General features: G+C 41.3%; 3 protein-coding genes across 8 annotated transcripts in view; 1 reads left to right on the top strand and 2 right to left on the bottom strand.

Annotated features, from left to right (window-relative positions):
- The window catches only part of GABPA (GA binding protein transcription factor subunit alpha), a 36,295-nt gene extending 33,366 nt beyond the window's left edge, over positions 1–2,929 (bottom strand). Inside the window, exon 1 of one of the 4 annotated variants that reach the window (XM_022573922.3) lies at positions 2,825–2,929. The gene's annotated coding sequence lies outside the window, so the exon portion shown is untranslated. Of the gene's footprint in view, positions 1–73; positions 1,864–1,884; positions 1,956–2,315; positions 2,421–2,824 lie in introns of those variants that run through there. The other 3 variants (XM_022573847.3, XM_089910363.1, XM_089910365.1) reach the window with 3 other exon arrangements.
- ATP5PF (ATP synthase peripheral stalk subunit F6) lies at positions 2,457–10,000 on the top strand. Of its 3 annotated transcripts, none has more exons than XM_022574116.3 (4): positions 2,457–2,906; positions 6,358–6,534; positions 9,191–9,315; positions 9,816–10,000. In XM_022574116.3, exons 2-4 carry the CDS (start codon positions 6,371–6,373, stop codon positions 9,851–9,853), a joined length of 327 nt encoding a protein of 108 aa, XP_022429824.1. In that variant the 5' UTR covers positions 2,457–2,906; positions 6,358–6,370; the 3' UTR covers positions 9,854–10,000. The 3 variants fall into 3 exon arrangements, with proteins under 3 accessions (XP_022429824.1, XP_022429740.1, XP_089766494.1); XM_022574032.3 differs by lacking the exon at positions 2,457–2,906 and adding an exon at positions 2,994–3,065; XM_089910368.1 differs by lacking the exon at positions 2,457–2,906 and adding an exon at positions 3,358–3,428.
- Positions 10,001–11,052: 1,052 nt separating this feature from the next.
- The window catches only part of JAM2 (junctional adhesion molecule 2), a 72,448-nt gene continuing 65,164 nt past the window's right edge, over positions 11,053–18,336 (bottom strand). The window contains exon 10 of the mRNA XM_022574226.2: positions 11,053–17,906. Within this exon, the coding sequence (XP_022429934.1) occupies positions 17,874–17,906 (33 nt within the window). The 3' untranslated portion in view covers positions 11,053–17,873. The remainder of the gene's footprint in view (positions 17,907–18,336) is intronic.

An 18,336-nucleotide genomic window follows, 5' to 3' on the forward strand; every position in this document is an offset into this window, starting at 1 on the left:
CTGAATTCTCCTGCTGAAGCCCCTTCATGAATAGGCATGCACCACCCAAAACCCTTCATGAATATGCAAGTACCCTTAGCTTAAAAGGTCATCAATTTTGCTGTTCAGGATACTGCTTTGGGAAGATCCTGGTATTCTCCTTGCTGCAAGTAGTACACCCTTTCTTCTTCTGATTTTTGGCTTGGTTGTGTCTTTTGTCTTGCCACCCACCAAGAGATGAACCCAGTTTTCTGGTAACAACCAGAGGCTGAGAAAAGGCCCTGAGGGCTTATCAGCAGGGACACCTTTGGTACCTCTGAGTATAAGCACTAAGACAGAGGATTGTTAAGAAATTTACCCTGTGATCTTCCAAAAAAGTCACAGATCAGTCTCTAGAAGGTGCCAAATAGAGAAAAAAAAAAAAAATCCAATATGCTTTTGGAAAAACTCATGCTACTTACAGTCCCTGAATTGATCTTCCTCTTTCTCAATTCTCTAAATTTAAGCTAAAGAAGCAATGGAGAGATTTGGGAAACTGTCCAAATCTTTGATATCACTGCTTGAGTGGGTCTTAGCTCTTTTTCTGGAAACAATTCCCCAGGATTCTATATCAATACGTAAGAAAATGGAGAAGAGAGCATTACTTTGAGCCCTTCCCCCTAGGAAAAGGTGCCCCTTGACACCCTGGTTTCTCCTAGATTAAATCTAACCTGGGTTCAGAACACTTCACAAAATGAATACAAACTAAATTTATATTTAACTAACAATTCCAGGAAAGGTTACTATTCTTTAAAATACAGTTATGTTTATCATTCTCGTTTAGAGTCACAGATAAATTTGAGGATTATTCTTCACTGGAACACATTATTAGTTTACAGAGTTTAGGCCAATTTTTCCCAGTAAAGGACAATAAATAAATAAAGGATAATAAATAAATAAAGGATACATAAATACAAGTGCAATCTGGGAGTACCTACCAGATAACTGCACATTCTCTCAAGCTAAAAAATACTGTTAAGTATCCTGAGTAAATTAAAAGACATTTTTGTTTCTTAAAGATAAAGTCAATAGCTAAGAAAAAGTAACACACATATATCTGTGTGGATATACATGGAGAAAGAAAGCAAGTGTGGAGAAAGGTTAACACTTGGTGACCCTGGGGGTGAAGGTGTTCCTTGTATAATTTCACTGTATAATTTTTTCAATTTTCCTGTAAACTTGAAGTTTCATAAATAAAAGCTGGAGGAAGATTAAAGTCAACAGTTTTAATTTGGTATTCAGCCTCCACATGCTCTCATGACTTGCCTCAACGAAACACCTAGCTCATTATTTTCTTACTTCAAGACTATACACCCCTCATGGCATTGGTCCTGTAGACGCAATCCACGTAAAAACTGCTTAAGTCCACCTAGTGTCAGAATATGTTTAAAAATAAATAAGCTTGGAAAGCTTGGATCAAACCCTAAGAGAGATTATTATTCCCTTTAAGTAGTTCCGAACGAGTTGGACCAGTTTCTTTTGATATTTAAGAACAACAAAGTACCTAAGAACGTTATCACTGTCCAGTTTTCACTTTGCTTAAGTGGACCTTTCTAAAACTTTGCTCCTCTCACGACTCTGACCTACTGCGCGTATTTCTAAATCACTACTCGTCGTCTTGCAGTGCAACATTAGGCGTTGTCCTCTCTGCCGTTAACCTAATCAAACTAGGGTTCCTAAATACAAACACGCGCGGGCGTATCTTCCAATCCACAAAAAAACTAAAAAAGCTGACAAGCTACACTAACCCATCATTTTCCCCTTGCCTCACACTTCCTCGTTTTTAAAAGAAACCCAACGGACACCATATACATTAATAGATGGCTTTGATGCAACTGTAAGAATTCTAGAAAGACAACTGCATACGAAGTGAAAGCGAATCGCTGAGTTGGCAAGGAGGATGGTTTTGCATGTTCCTCTGAAATCCCCGGGGCGTCAGGATCAGATCCCGACCGCGGCGAATGCGGACCACGGCGGACAGTCGAGCAGGGGATAGTGAAGGAAGGGGGCGGCGAAGGGTGACACGAACGACCGGGACCCCGAGTGCGCGCGGCTTAGCAGAGCCCCGCGCCGCGCGCCCCCCGCCCCTCCCCTCCGCTCCCCGCACAGCCTCCCCCGCCCCTCCCCACCCGGCTCCCTCAAGCCTCCACGAACGGAAATGGGAGTCACAGCGCCGGGGACCAGCGGAAACAAAACACAGAGGCGGCCGCGGGGGGGCCGCTGTGGGGGAGAAGGCCCCGGAACGAAGCCGGCCCGCGCGGACCCGCGCTCCCCTCCTCCCCAGCGGCCGCACTCACCCGCTCTGGATTCGGCCCCGTCGCCCCCGCCCGCAGTCCAGAGCCGGCTGAAAACCGCAGCGCCGCGGGCTCCACGTGCGGCGTCTCTCCCCGTAAGACCCACAGCTCCAGCGACTCGAAGTGAGAGGCCCCTGGGCCCTTCCCGCGAAAACGGCGCAGAGAAACTCCAACCCCCCCCCCACCTCCCAGGCACCCCCGGGTCCGGGACTACAACTCCCAGCAGGTTGCGCGAAACGAACGCCCGAGGCAACGGAGGCTCACGAGGCAGAAGGGAGCCCAACTCCCCAATCCGCTTTGTTTTACACTCTTTCACTTTGCCTGCACAGTCGTACACCTCAACCACCCCAAGGAAGAGGACGCTGACTCGGGGCGGTGGGGATTGAACTAGGGGAAAGGCCAGTCCAAGTGCGCATGCGTACACAAGGTTTCCGAGAGGGAAAAAGAGAGCAGGTCAACTTGGGAGAAGGAAAGATGGCGGAGGCGTCGCCAGGGGACCCGGAAGCACTTACCCTCCACTTCCTCCTCCTGTTTGGCTTCTGTCTCACCTAGAGCCGTCCGGTCGCCGACTGTCTCCGAGACGCTTCCTGTCCGGTGAGTGTCGACCGACTGAAACGGCGGCCCATAATGCATTGCGATGGCGGGTAGGCGGGGGGGGCGGAGCCAGGGCCGGAAGTAAAACGGTGGCGGCGGCGGTGGCGGCGGCGGCGGCGGTGGTGGTGGTGGCTCTGGCAGCTCGGCACCAAGTGCAAGGTGACTGGGAGGGTAACTGGACTCACTTGGCCTCTAGGGACGAGCATTCTGGGTTTCTTCACGAGGTCTGGGATGCCTATCGCCTCTGCCTTTCTGAAAGAGAGAGCAGCCTGTATCCTGGACACCTTCACGGTCTGGCCCGGAGTCATTGCTGACCTCGGCGCCTTTAGGCCTTGAAGTTTGCGGTAGACTCAGTAGGTAGCCCTGATAATACCGCTCTCAGGGCCAGCCTGACGCTCAGGGTGGCGTGGGAGTCAGGGGGGCCGGCGCTTCATGGACCCGCCGCTCGGCTGGGGCAGCCAAGGTCATGCCCGCGGGGCCGGTCTTCAGCCAGGCCTGCTCAGCCCTGGCGCGCGGGCGATTGTTCTGAACTACAGCATTTAAAAGTAGAACGTAAGAGGGGAAAGGATAATAGTAATCTTAAAAGTTTGCAACCTACCTAAAAACGTTGGTGGTGCTAAAACTTGGTTAAGCAGCTTTGTTTTACATCACGGATTCCAGGAGGGAAAAAGAGAGCCGGTTAAGTCAGGCGAGTTGAGGATTGACTTCAGCAATGAACATGCGCCGAAATCGCAGCGAAAGGCTGGTCAGTCATCATTGTAAACGGGAGAACCGTGCTCCCTCTCAGCATAAGGCCGCCTCTTACGCTGTACCCTTTTCTTGCTGTTGCCTTCCCCAGTCTTTCTGAGTGTGTCAAATCCCTATCATAGGCTGGCGTGGCCCCTCGTAGTACTCGAATAGAGAACTTAATCATAGTTGGTATTTTATACCTATTTGTGTAATAACATGTATCTTTCTCACTAGATCTTTAATCAGTGGGGAAAAAAATGAAACGGAATAAAGGAAAAGGAGCAAGTTTTGATAGTGAGATTATGTGTTCATTTTTTAGATAAGTTGAATTTGAGGGCCCGGTAGGACTTAGGAAAGGATGAGAGCTGTCGAATGTATAGGTTTGGAGTTCAGGAAAAAGACCAAAATTAGAAGTGTGATTTGGGAATCATTCGTACTTAGATGATAGAAATAGAAAAAATGAAAATGGGTTTTACCCATGTTGCAGTAGGAGTAACATGATCTTTGCAATGTTAGACTTAGAGCAAATTAACTGTGGGAATATGAATAATTTAATCACTTTTCTTAAACATTTTCTTATCTGTAAAGGAGGGATAAGAACACCTTTCTCTGTTTCTTCAAAGTATTGCCATAAGGGTACAAGGAGAGAATATGTCTAGAAGTACTTTGCAAAATACCTAGGGCTGAACAAGTGTTAGGTGACCACATTGCAGAGTGTTGTGTGTCTTTACATTGCCAAAGGGGAAAATATACACTGAATTGCACAATTTGAAAAATATGTTTGTGTTCTGTTAAATTCTACTGTGTAACCTGGGATCAGGTACTTACAGCTAAGCCTCAGTTTCTGTGTAAAATGAGAATGCTATTAAGTGGCACCTTAAGGTCATTTGTTGTTTGCTTGGAGCCTCCCCTCCCCCCCCTTTATTTCCTCTGATGAGGTATAAGAGTGATGTATGATGAAATCTTTAATTTCTTCAAATAGTTTTCTTTCATGCTGGCAGGTGAAGGATATTTGGTTGATTGTAGGATTTCTTTTGGTGGTTTTTATGTGCAATTTCAGGGCTTCTCAACCTTAGCACTATTGACATTTTCGACCAGATATTTCTTTGTTGTGGGCAGGCTATTGTTATTATTGTTGTTGTTGTTATAGGATGTTTGGCAGCATCCTGGTTTTTATCCACTAGAGGCCAGTAACACTCGCTGCTATCAAGACAACCAAAAATGTCTTCAGACATTGCCAGATATCTCCTGGGGGATACCGCCACCTGTATTTGAGAACTGCTGTGCTACTCCATTGTCGTCTAGCTTAGTGCTTTCCAACTCTCATTAGTAAAGGGCCATTTTCCCCTCAACCCGTGTGGATATTTTTGAAGAATACAGTAAAAATGAATTACTGGAAAAATTAGTAGATGAAAGACAAAACAATGAAGACACACAAAATATGAACTCTTTTTGTATTATTAAATTCAACAGATATGAATTACTCTGTCAATTTGCTGTAAAAGTTTCTAAATGCTTATTGCCAATTTTGGTATTACTATAGACCAGTAAGGCAATACTACCGCTGGTCCCCAGACCACACTTTGAGCAGTAGTATTATAATTTAATAGTAGTCCAGTGTCAGTGAGATGATGCTTATTGTTATTGCTGTTATTAGGTAATTTGGGGGGGGCATGGGAAACATGTTAGCATGTTGGGTTTTCACTTTAAGGTTCAGAAATTTTACCAGGCTGTATTGAGGTGTGAATCTTTATCATCATTCCAGAAGGGTTTGGTAAGCCCTTTCAGTTTAATCAGCCTTTCTTCATCTTGGGCAGTTTTTTCTAATTATTTATGGTCTCCCTATTTATTTCTTTTCTTTTGGAATTTCTGTTTGCATACAATTCTTTTTTTTTGCATTTGATCTTTTCAGGACACTAAATGAGGTCTCAACTGAGATCATCCTCTAATTTATATACTGTAATTTTTTAGTTAGATGACCATGTATTTTAGCTTCAGGAAGTCTAGACCTTAGAAGTCTTTAAGTGCTTATTTTAAAAGTCCAGACTTTCTTCTCCTTCACAAATTCTATTTCACTGATTAGATTGTACTGCTTGATTTTTCCTCTCTTGTTGGTGGGCTCCCTTGGACTAGTTGCTGTCTTACTTGCTGGTTCTTTTGGACTTAGATTTGGTTTTTACAGTGTCCTTGAATGTCTAGAATCCTGCAGTTGTAACAAGCAGAGCAGTTTCTTTCCCTGTGGGCCCGGGAAGTAGAAACTGAGGGCTCAGGCAACTGTCTCCAGTCTCCCTGCACAGCTCCCTTTTTGCCTTTTGAGGGAGTCAGGGAAACCTGGTACGTTAATTTGGGGATCAGTATTATTCTTTTTCTGCTGAGGGTGGGCAGCCAAGACTAATAAATTCATGGAGAAGAAAACATGCCATCCCAGATTCTGAGCTTTCTTTCTGCGTCTGACCCTAGTGGAGCCACACGCAGGCCTGAGTGGTTCCTAACTGCTGCTAGGTTCCAGGGCCTTTTGGTTAAGAAGCAAAAAACTTGCAGTGTGGGGTAGAGAGGGGAAGGGAGCTATGGTCAGGTGACTGTTCTTAGTGTTTACTGAATTCTGGTATGATTTAAGTTCTGTAGCAATTAGTAGAATTAGATGCCCACTATAACATATTAACAGGTGTTTTACAATTATATCTATTTTAAAGTATCTTCACATTCTGGTGCTTGTTTCCAGTAACAGAATCACCATGATTCTTCAGAGGCTCTTCAGGTTGACCTCTGTCATTCAGTCTGCAGTCTCGGTCTCTTTGAGGAGGAACATCGGTTTTACAGCAGTGGCATTTAATAAGGAACTTGATCCTGTCCAGAAACTCTTCGTGGACAAGATTAGAGAATATAGAGCTAAGCGACAGTAAGTGGGTAGATAATCAACTATGGTGTACGTGTGAATATTCAAAGTATGTAAGTTTTGAGACGGTAATAAAAAATTACTTGGCGTTTGAAAGTGTCTAAGACCTTCACTGAGCTGATCTCTATCATAAAGGTTCATTACCTGCTCCAAAGAAGAAGATGAGAATCTTGATTTTTTTTTTTTAAGTCCCAAATTTTCTCTTCCTTATATGGGTTCCAAGGGAGAATCCCATTAAATCTAGTGCCATTTTAGATATATCCCTACTATAATGTCATTTATTATAAACTAGAATCAATTCATACAAGTACATGGGATCTTGGAAATCATTTAGGAACCATATTTGAGAAAAACTAAGCCCCTTAGACATTGATTAGCCTAAGGTCATAAAACTAATTGTCGGGAAAACATAATCAAAATATTCTAACTCTCAATTCAGTGCCCTTTCTGTGACATCATGATTTGGGGGAAATGTATAGACACAACATTTTTTCTTTAATGCTACTTCCATATTTATATATTTCTGGGAATATCAAAAGACTCCTGCTTTATGACATAAAGCAAGTCCAGGAGCAACATAATAATAGAACCACACAGTTTTGGAGATGAATGATGACCTTAGCATCAAGTTCAACGCCCAAATCTTCAGAAAAGTGATACAGATCATTTCAGAGTTTTGTTTTATTTGGTTGTCTATCATGTGCAAAGCGCTGGACTATTAACAGTGGTGGGCTACAAAGAAAGAAGCCACTTTGCATTTACACAATATTCTTTTTTTTTTTGCGGTTCACGGGCCTCTCACTGTTGTGGCATCTCCCGTTGCGGTGCACAGGCTCCGGACGCACAGGCTCAGTGGCCATGGCTCACGGGCCTAGCCGTTCCGCGGCATGTGGGATCTTCCCAGACCGGGGCATGAACCCGTGTCCCCTGCATCGGCAGGCGGACTCTCAACCACTGTGCCACCAGGGAATCCCTACACAATATTCTTAAAGTCTGATGGGGTAGAAAGTTTCTAAGCAAGTAAATACAATATAAGTTTAAATAGGTTAGATGCTAAGATAGTGACACATTCAGTGTTTGGAGAACTCATAGGAAGAAATGCTCCTTTCTAGCTGGTGCATTTTGGAAGGCGGCTTGGAAGAGTGAATGTTTCTAAAAGCTTGTGGATCCCAGAGCTGGACAACAGTCATCAAAGTATCTGGTTGAAGGCTCTATCTAGAACTGAACTGTATATCTCTATAGCTATTAATCACATGTGACTATTCAAATTCTAATGAAGTGTAAATAAAAATTCAGTTCCTCAGTTGCCTTAGTCACATTTCTATTGCTCAATACCAGATATGGCTACTGGTTACCATATTAGACAGCACATACATAGAGCATTTCTATTATCACAGAAGGTTCTATTGCACATGCTGATGTAGAAGAACATTGGGTCCATAGCAAGAAACATCATTAACAAGTTCTTAAATTAGAGCTGGCTCAGTATTTTTTGTGGAAATTCTGTAGCATAAATAAGATCCCATGCTTTTATCATAGGCATGGGTGAAAATATTAGCCTTGATAGAATTTTCACTTATAGATTTTTTTATTATATTCATTGATAAGTGGGCAGTAACATTCTGACAAACAGAATTTGTGTAAACACTGCTGGTCCATGATGCTATATTTATCTTTCCAAAGCACAGCTCTAATTTTGTCATTTTATTGCTTAGCAAACAAAATACAAAGTCCCAGGCTTAACATTCTCGGCCTCCTGTGATCTGGGTCCCGCTGGCTTTTCCCTCTAGGCTGTTTAGTGTTCCCCACATACAGCCAGTGCTTTACCACCTCCTCATCCTTGCTTTTTCAGTCTTAGAATGTCTCAAATTAAAATCTGACCCAAATGCATGGTTTGTCACAAATGCCACCTTTTTAAAATGAAATTTCCCTGTTCAGCTTAGCAAAAGTGATCCCTCAATTCAAGTAGCTTTTTGTTAAACCGTGTCTTTGTAGGTTATCACCTAACTCCCTTACAGCATAATTGTTTATAAACATGTTATTTTTTTCTTCTAAATGGCAAAACCTCTGGGGGTAGGAAGTAATTTGCTTCTTTGTTAGGCCCCTATTATAGAGACTTAAAGTTTTTGAATGCCGTCCAGTGGTGGTTGATCTAAATCATAGTGATAGTAGATAACTGAGTGCTCACTGTGTGCCAGGCACTATGCTGAGTGGTACATGTACACAATCTCCCTTTCTCTCAACGCCACCATCAGGTAAGACTTCGAGTTGTAGATGTAGAGTTTAGTTCACACGGTTTGCTCTAGTTCACACAGTTACTAAATTGTAGAGCTGACGCTGAAACGGAAGCAGTCATTCACCCCAGACCCCGCAGACTTGGCCATTGTACCTTATTGCTGCTTAGACCCTGAGAGGTTGACTTTTAATAAGTATCCTTGATACTGACAGACCTTGAATGTTAGAGGTTTGTTTGAAGTTGCTTCATTTATGTGAAACCTCGTAATAGTTAAAATAGTTTGAGCTGAAATTCAAGTGGAACTGCTTGTTACCTTTCAGAAAAGTCTGCTTTTCCCTACATATAGAAGATCTATGAAACTTAATTTTGTTTTTGTAAACTAATGATTAAAATCTGTTTTCAACTTGGTCGTTTACACAACAGGACATCTGGAGGACCTGTTGATGTTGGCCCAGAGTATCAGCAAGAACTAGACAGGGAGCTTTTTAAGCTTAAGCAAATGTATGGTAAAGCAGACATGAATATGTTCCCTAACTTCACATTTGAAGGTAAGTCTTTTTAATCACAGATTCATTGTTGTGGGAGATCATTTTAAGTGGAGAATATTTATACTTACTTGGGTTGTGTAGAGGATTAAATGACAATTACATGTGAATTTATTAGAACAGTGACATGTGCATGGGAAGCTCTGGGATAAATGCCATTGGAGTAGGAGATCAAATAGCATAGAAGTTAAACGGCAGGGATCTAAAATCAAACTCCTGACAATATCACTTATGAGCTGTGTGATTTTGGATAGTTAATTGGTCCCTCTTTCTCATCTGACATTTGGGGAGAATTATGCTGTTTTCCTCATAATGATAGTTGTAGTTAAATGACATAGAGAGCCTGGCTCACTGTAAGTCCTGAATAAATCTTAAGCAGTTGTTATATTTCCATGTAGATGTTTCTTTAAAAAATCAGAAGATTGATGAGTTAAATATTAAAACTTTCTAGAAGATGAACTTTATTGCAGTATGGCTAAGCTTGAACCTTTTTTTCCTCTTAGATCCCAAGTTTGAAGTCGTCGAGAAACCACAGTCCTGAAGAAATAATGTAAAATTTATCTGGTAATTTGTCCTAGATTATTGTATAACTGATCAGAAGTAACAGCATAAACATACATTTCACAACTGTCATATGTTCTTTTAATTCTGATTTCAAAATAAATTATTTGGTGGTGTTGGGTATACACTTGAGTGTATTGAATTCTGTGTTTTTAGATCCTCCCATTTGGTTATATCAAAGCAGATGGAGACCTTGGATTAATTGGGTACTACTTGCCAGATTCTTCTGAGTGCAGGGGTGTCCTTTTTGTTGCGGAGACTTACTGCTGGAGGGGAGCCACCCTGACTTAAGGAATGTTTGCTGTGGAGAATGTTATACCCGTTCCCAGAATATGAAGAAATGGTTCATAAATCCTTTTTCATAGCTTTTTCAGGAAACTCAAGTGTGATTGTGAATATGTCCAGGAACATCCATTGTGTTTTAACTTCCATCTCCTCGTATGTTAAATGCTTTTATTATCCCAGTAACTCAGGTCCCTCCTCTTCCCTTGCAGTGTAATGATCACAGTGTCTATTATGGGGCTATATGGATAGATCAGGGGGAGCTGGGAGCTGGGGAGGGGAGGGTTCTACAAAGGAATTTCCTTTAAAATATTAAGCTGTAGGGCTTCCCTGGTGGCGCAGTGGTTGAGAGTCCACCTGCCGATGCAGGGGACGCGGGTTCGGGCCCCGGTCCGGGAAGATCCCACATGCTGCGGAGCAGCTGGGCCCGTGAGCCATGGCCGCTGAGCCTGCGCGTCCGGAGCCTGTGCTCCGCAACGGGAGAGGCCACGACAGTGAGAGGCCTGCGTACCGCAAAAAATATATATATATATTAAGCTCTATGGTGTTGTTTGCCCAGCTGATGGAAGGTCCAGCAGATATGATGTGCCAGAGAAGTGGCAGAGCAAGCACATCAAAATTTCAGAGAGTAGATGGTTTTATTTTTAATTATTCTTTTTTAAAAACAGGAAAAGCAGTTGTGCCTTTTTCTATCTGACAATCTCTCTAACTTATGTCAGTAAATACCTGTCTTTAGTAAAGCTGTAGAGATTTCCTTCAAAAATGTGAAGTCAGAAATACAGCCTTTCTTATGAGGTTAGCTCACTTCAAAAGAGAAATAGATTTTTACTATGGCATGCCATACTAGCTGAAGTCTCAACCTGGTGAGGAATACCTTTTTCAAAAGATCCACAAATATTTCCTAATGGTATAGGTGTGATTAGTAAGATGTGAAGAGATGGAATTGGGGAGGGTAAAGTAGTGGGAAGAAACTGCCCAATTTTCTTCAAATGAAGCTAAGCAATGATGGGTCAGTTGGACTACTTTTAAATAGTTGTAGACGTTGAAACAGAATTCGATGTTTCATTATGGCACCATTAAAGGTAACCAAGGAAGCCTCATTGATCTGTTCCTTTGTCACTTCCCCTCCCCTGAAGTGGCTCTACTCCACCCTCCTGTGGCAAGCAAGTAGCCTGGGGTCAACAGCGACCCTGCCAGTCTAGGTGGAGATGGGGCTGACCCTTTCCGTTCATGTTTCCCTCCCCAATTCAGAGTTTAGTTGAATTTTACCTTTTATAATCTCACACCTATTATCTTCATAATTTTTTTTTGTCTGTCTCGCAACCACTTGGAGTTTGCTTGAACATCCCAATCTCTTCATTATGTAAACAGAAGGACTCTATTTGTGGCTTTCTGCAAGAATACTGTGTTAAGCATCCTACTCATGCCCTACATCTTAGGGCTATGCATTTAGCTAAATTCTGACCAGAGAAGTGCTCTTGTTTTTTTCCAACTGAATGCTGTAGTGGTGCTTTGAGTCATGGATGTTAACCATTGCCCCACCTTCCTCATAGACCCTTCAACTTTCTGGTAAGCCTGCCCCAAATTTGCACACTCCAGCCTTTATCTGTTACTTCAGCCTACAAGAAAGTGGTCCTGCACTTAGCATTTGGGACCACCTTATATGTTATTACAAATGACCTCAACCTTCTAGGCTTTTAGCTGTTTAAAATGGCATTTTTCTCCCTTGCCTGGTAGTGTGGGCTGAATCATATTCCCCTAAAACTCGTATGTTGAAGCCCTAACTCTCAGAACCTCCCAATGTGATTGTATTTGGGGATTGGGACCCTTAAAGGGGATTAAGTTAAAATGAGGTTGTTAGGGTGGGCTTGAATCCAGTCTGACAGGTGTCCTTATAAGAAGACTGGTGTTCTTATAAGGGCATATTTGAGTTGAGGAAAGGTACAGGAACTGGAAATGGACATGGGCCTGCCTGTTACGTGTCTAGTACTCCCTTTAATAATAATAGTAATAACCAAAGAGGGCTTCCGTTGTAGGTGATTTTTACTTAAATCCATTTAGTGTAGAATTTTGTTTCTGATTGTTGCTACCCTTGGTGTGGCAGGCCTATAAATGCTTACTCTGGTTAGATTCTTAATGTATGAGTTCTTGGAAGGCTCTGTGGGCTAGAAAGTTTCCTATTATGCAGATTACCTTAAATGGGAGGTCCGACCCATCTCTTCCAAACTCCCCTCAGCTCCCGCCTCAATGGTCCAGTTCACAGACTCTTATTTCAGATGTTTGCTCTCAGACACTGGCAAGAAGGCTCAAGGCCAGCTACGTTCAAAGATGCCTACTTGACCACAGGAAACTCACACATCCTTGCCCTGAGATACAATGGGAAGATAGGTGCTTCACCATTTCCCCTGCTCTCTACCTTGATATCTTTTTCCAACTCTCTTTTCACTCTGCTCAAATAGCTCTTTGCTTCTTGGCATGTGCCTTCAATTGTTGCAGGTGATCCTCTTTAAAATCCTCTTTACTTGCCTTGGGGGGTGAGTTGGGAAGTAGAACTCACAACTTTGACAAACTCACACGACTTGGACAATTCATTCTGTCTCTCTCCATTGCTCCCCACCCCCAATCCATCCCTACACACTTCAGTTTATGGATTTTGTGTGGTGGGGTAAAGGAGAGAGGACCAGGGTAATAATTTCAGGGTAGCACAACTGTCTCTTCATGAACATCAAAGCAGGTATTTATACCCAAATTAGTTATGGGTTTCTTTAGAAAGTGAGGTACTTGTCAGCCTTCAGGCAACAAGAAAAATCCCAGTCGACATTCTGTTACATGAATATGTCTTTACGTATAAAACTTTTTCTAATTCTTTTTGCTATATGTTATCCTAAAATTTAGAAAACTAGGTTTCTTGACCTACAGCAACTTCAGTATAATTCATGGTAGTTAAATATTTGGAAGGAAAGGAAGCTTGAGAATGAAAAGTTAAATGGCAGGGGGCAACTTTAGGAATCTAACTACAGGTCATAAAAAAATCTCAGTTTTTACACCATCTTTAAGAAGCACTTCTGTGTAGCACATTCAGTGTTGAAAACAGATCATAAAATGGAGCTTTAAAACCATCTGCCCTCAGTCTTAAAGAAGTTAAACAAGTCCATTGTTGACACAATATTCATTTGTTTTGACATTTTCTTACTAAAAAGTATAAAGACATACTCTAGTAGAAAAATATTTTAAGATCTTTTTAAGAACTGTGTGGAAATGGATGCCTAATAACTAACAGGAGTAGAATAAAAGTCATGTCTGTCCAGCCTTAATTCATGGAGCATTAATTTGTGTGACTCTGCATAACAAATGAACTGGATTATAATAACACTGCAAAATACAGTATTAATATTCTAAATCTATGGAGAAATTTTATCAATAAATACTCTTTAAATTGCCCTTTCACAAGTGCTCTTTTGATCTTAAAAAATTCATTTAGCACTTACTGGATACTGACTACACATTAGATACAGTTAAATACTTTGGGGCTTATAAATATGTATGTAAAACGTGGCTCTTTTCTCAAAGTGGTTCTATTAATAGATTGGTGGTGATGCCAGAGATGTACATACATAACTGTATTAAGAAATATAAAACAAACAAGTGCCATAAGAAAACCAAGTGCTATGGAAATTCAGAGAAGAAAGAAACTTCTTCCAGAAGGGAGAAGAGGGAAGGCTGCATAGAGAAGGTGGAATTTGAAAGATGTCCTGAAGAGTAACTAGAATCTACATATCTTGTGATTAGGAGAATCAGCTTTCCAGGTAAAGGAGGAGAAAGAAAGGGTCGTTGAGATATACAATGACCTTAGTTCAGTTTGAACATGTGGCTGAACAGGTAGGTGTGACAATATGACAACGTGTGTACATGGGGGGAGGCCCTGAATTTCAGGCTAAAATGTTTAGACCTTGGTGAGAGACTAAAGGAAAAGAGTGAAAGGTTTTCAGCAAGGGGATGGGAGAAAAGGGAGAAGGGAGTTGACTGTTCAAGAGAGTAATCTGGCAGTAACTGTTAGACTAATGGGGTGTGTGAGGGGGAGACTAAAGGGCAAAGGAGCCTTCAGGATGGGAGAGATTAAAAGTGCTACCAAGTGTATATATGTCCATGCCACGCTCTCACTTTGTCCCAGTTTACCCTTCCCCCTCCCTATATCCTCAAGTCCATTCTCTAGTAGGTTTGTGTCTTTATTCCTGTCTTACCCCTAGGTTATTCGTGACTTTTTTTTTCTTAGATTCCATATATATGTGTTAGCATACGGTATTTGTTTTTCTCTTTCTGACTTACTTCACTCTGTATGACAGACTCTAGGTCCATCTGCCTCACTACAAATAATTCAATTTCGTTTCTTTTTATGGCTGAGTAATATTCCATTGTATATATGTGCCACATCTTCTTTCTCCATTCATCTGTTGATGGACACTTAGGTTGCTTCCATGTCCTGGCTATTGTAAATAGAGCTGCAATGAACATTGTGGTACATGACTCTTTTTGAATTATGGTTTTCTCAGGGTATATGCCCAGTAGTGGGATCACCAAACATAAAATAGATAGCTAGTGGGAAGTAGCTGCATAGCACAGGGAGATCAGCGAGGTGGTTTGTGACCACGTAGAAGGGTGGGATAGGGAGGGTGGGAGGGAGGGAGACGCAAGAGGGAAGAGATATGGGAACATATGTATATGTATAACTGATTCACTTTGTTATAAGCAGAAACTAACACACCATTGTAAAACAATTATACTCCAATAAAGATGTTAAAAAAATTAGAAACTAAAAAGTAAAACAAAAGCATTTGTTATTTTATATAAAAAAAAATGCTACTAAGAGAGGGGGTACTTGAGGGAGGAAGGTAGCAGAAGACAAAAGATGTGAGATAGTAGCCGGAGATAAAAAGTAGTGACAATCGTGCCAATGAATGATGGAGTCTGTGAATAAATGGGAGGTTGAAAATGGAGATAGGGAGGGTGGTAGTGGTAGAGAATATAATTTAAATGGTGGTTAAATTTAAATCGTGGTTAGTTTCAATCTTGAAAAAAATAAGATTAAAGATTTGGGTATCTGTGGCAAGGGGATGAAATGATCCATCATGGCATTTACCTGGGGTAGGGGCAAAGGGAAGGCAGAAAGTATCACAGGCTGTGAGACTAGGCAGGGTGAAGGGAAGCTGTCCTAGGAGAGAAGAATTTGAGAATTTCAAAGGAAGGAATGTTGGGGGCAGAGAAAGAACATCTTGTGTAAAAACATCCTGCATCGGATAGACCTGGGTCACATAGACACTGCCTCTTCACTTGTCAGCTTTGTAAACTTGGCAGTCACTGACTCAGTTCATCTCAGTTTCCTCATCTGTAAAATGATGACATTGCCCTCTTTATACAATCGTTGAGGTGAATTTGAGATTTTATACAGCCTCAACTCCATCCACCCCCCACTTCCACGACATATATAAAGTGTTCAATAAATAGTTGTGACATTTTACTTTCAGAGCATTTTTTCAGCATTGGAAAGGTTGGCAGGCACCCAGACTGAGAGATGAGATTCTCATCTTAGGCAGCTAAAGCGTTAGCCTTGTAGCTACAGACAGTAAGAGGGACTAGTTTCCTGGGTTTCATTGAATAACAATAGGTGAATGACTCTTCCCCTGCACCATTAAATGGGACTAAAACATTGAACACGTTCAGCTATTTTTATTAATGTAGACTTTAATCAGACAAAACCACTTGTGAGATGAAGTTTTTTTCAAGGCTGTATTGAAAAACAGTTGTTCCAGATTTAGTTAGGTTAAACCCCCGAGTAAAAATAAATTAAATATAGTTACAATGATAATAATTAAAACTTGCTATTAAAGATACTAACGCCCTAACCTTTATAAAACACAATTTTACTTCATGAAAACAAAATCAAAATGCTCTAAGAATTATAATGATAGTTTTTTGTTTTTTTTCTTTTCATGCTTCATCACCAAGAGTTGGGAAACTATGCATGTGGACCAGATCCTGTCTGTGCCTGCTGTTTTAAGAACACAAACATGACCATTTTAAAAGTATTGTCTGTGGCTGCTTTCATGCTACAATACAATGACATGAAAAATGGCAGAGTTGAGTACAGTACAGGCAGTTATGGCAGGGACCATATGGCCTACATGTCTTAAAATATCTACTACCTGGCCCTTTACGGAAACTGTTGGAAGAGGTCTGGTGAGAATCACTGAATGTCACAGACAAGTGGGGGCAGTGTGACAACAGGCATCTTCCCAGTGACCTGGTGTCCAGGCACATATTCGGCACTTGGTGAGTACTTAATCCAGCTGTCTGTCCCGTGAATCCTGGCGGTTTGCTCTGCCTATTGGGCAAAAAGAGTGGACTCCTTTAAAAGCAGTTTAACCATGTTCAAAGTTGTCAAAGGTAGTGAGGGACCTTTTCGTCTAGATTTGCCTGGAACTGGAAATGCCCTAGCCATATTGTCTTTTCAATATGAAACGAATAATCAAAATAAGTTCTGGATGATTATGCTTTTAACACAGTCTAATTACTCTCCCTATTACATGGATCATTGGAATTTTCACTTTGTAACACTAGCTGGAGGTCTTTGTGATCTATCAGTTTAGAAACCTGATGATCGGACCCATTTTTCATTTCATTTCTCCTGTGTTTTCTATGTATCAAGCGTAGCACCAGGTGCCAGGAGCCACACTGAGCCGTTTCATCTCATTTTACTTGTCAGGCAACCTGTCCTCCCCTCCATATCCCTGACTTTGCCATAAGCAGGGTTGGAAAACCACTGGCCGTAACAGCAAGGGACTCGGCCCAATGCAAAATTTCACTGCACGAATTTTAGAGACAGAGAGATGTGAAGTCACCATCACGCAGGGACAAGTATCTGTAGGGTTATGTGTGTTGGTTCCAATGGCGAGTTCTGATGTCAAAGTCACCGATCCTATTCAAAGGGGTCTTAGGGGAGGGAAATAGCAACAAGCAGCTCTGGGGGTGAAATAAGACACTTGGGTTTGTGTTTAACTCTCAGACTGATGTTTAATGAAGAAATCAAGGGCACACACCAGGTGAGTGAGCTCTGGTCATTAGGTATTTTTCTTCATGTTGATTTTGGTTCTCAGACATGAAAGTAAACAAAAGGGGCAAATCCTTGGGTGTAAGACCCTTCCTGCCACTTCCCTTCTGTGAATATATTAGTGATAAATGAGCAACAGAATAACGATTGTATTGGGGGAAAAGGAGGATTCTGGTAGAAATGAGACCAGAGGTTCCTTTTGCATCTGTCAGAGTATTTTCTGAACCCTCTAAATCAGACTCTTGCACAGAGGGTGCATACAGCTTACATTTTCACGCTCTGTGGATTAATTTCACAACCAGTATGATATATTTTTAGTAACTTACTCTAGAAGTTATGATATTTAACATTTCACAAGCCCCAGAATATTACAAAGTATTTTGACTCCTTTAACTTTGTCCAGACACAAGAAGCCAGACTGTATTTTAGCTGCTGACAAAACTATTTGTGTAAAATAAAAATTTCAAGTGATGTAGCAGTCATAAAGATTATACTGAAACACCAATTTCACCACCTCATGTACCCCTTGGCAAATGTAAGACAAAGCAGAGTTTTATAATCTTTTAATAGTGCAACAACTGGGGTTTTGGTGCATCGCAAAGGTGGAATTCTTTTAAATTATAAAGGATTTTGTGTGCTTGAAATCCTAGGAGAAGAAAGAAAAAACAAGTTTAAATATGATGTATTACTTAACATTTAAAGAAATATAGAAATCTTATGAATACAAAGATACATCCACTATGAGAATCTTGCAGGTACAAACCAGCGTATATTTAATTAAATCTATTTTATGGGGAACTAAATAATTAAATACCAGGAGACAAATCCTTGAATCTTTGCCTAAAGAGCAAAGAAGTAGGAGTGGGAATTAGAACAGGAGAAGTCCTGTTTGCTGGGGGGATGCTACTGGCATCTAGCAGGTAGAGGTCAGGTGGTCCTAAGCATCCTACAACATACAGGACAAGAAAGAATTATGTGAAATTATAAAAAATTCGTTATATAAGCCTTAGAAGAAATTGTCATTTCTTATATAAATTGTTATATAAGAATTAGGAGAACATGACAGTAGTGCCAAT

This window comes from Delphinapterus leucas, chromosome 4 (assembly GCF_059928025.1).
Source record: "Delphinapterus leucas isolate spDelLeu-1000000601 "Yukka" chromosome 4, BTC_Dleu_Yukka2, whole genome shotgun sequence".
Taxonomy (NCBI): Eukaryota; Metazoa; Chordata; class Mammalia; order Artiodactyla; family Monodontidae; genus Delphinapterus; species Delphinapterus leucas.

What these genes read in the sequence shown, in the direction of transcription:
- ATP5PF (XM_089910368.1), top strand. Translation starts at nt 3,373, where the DNA reads ATGCCCGCGGGGCCGGTCTTCAGCCAGGCCTGCTCAGCCCTGGCGCGC. An exon ending in GCCCTGGCGCGCGGGCGATT is followed by an intron (nt 3,429 to 6,357) that starts GTTCTGAACTAC and finishes GCTTGTTTCCAG; the next exon opens with TAACAGAATCACCATGATTC. An exon ending in GAATATAGAGCTAAGCGACA is followed by an intron (nt 6,535 to 9,190) that starts GTAAGTGGGTAG and finishes TTTACACAACAG; the next exon opens with GACATCTGGAGGACCTGTTG.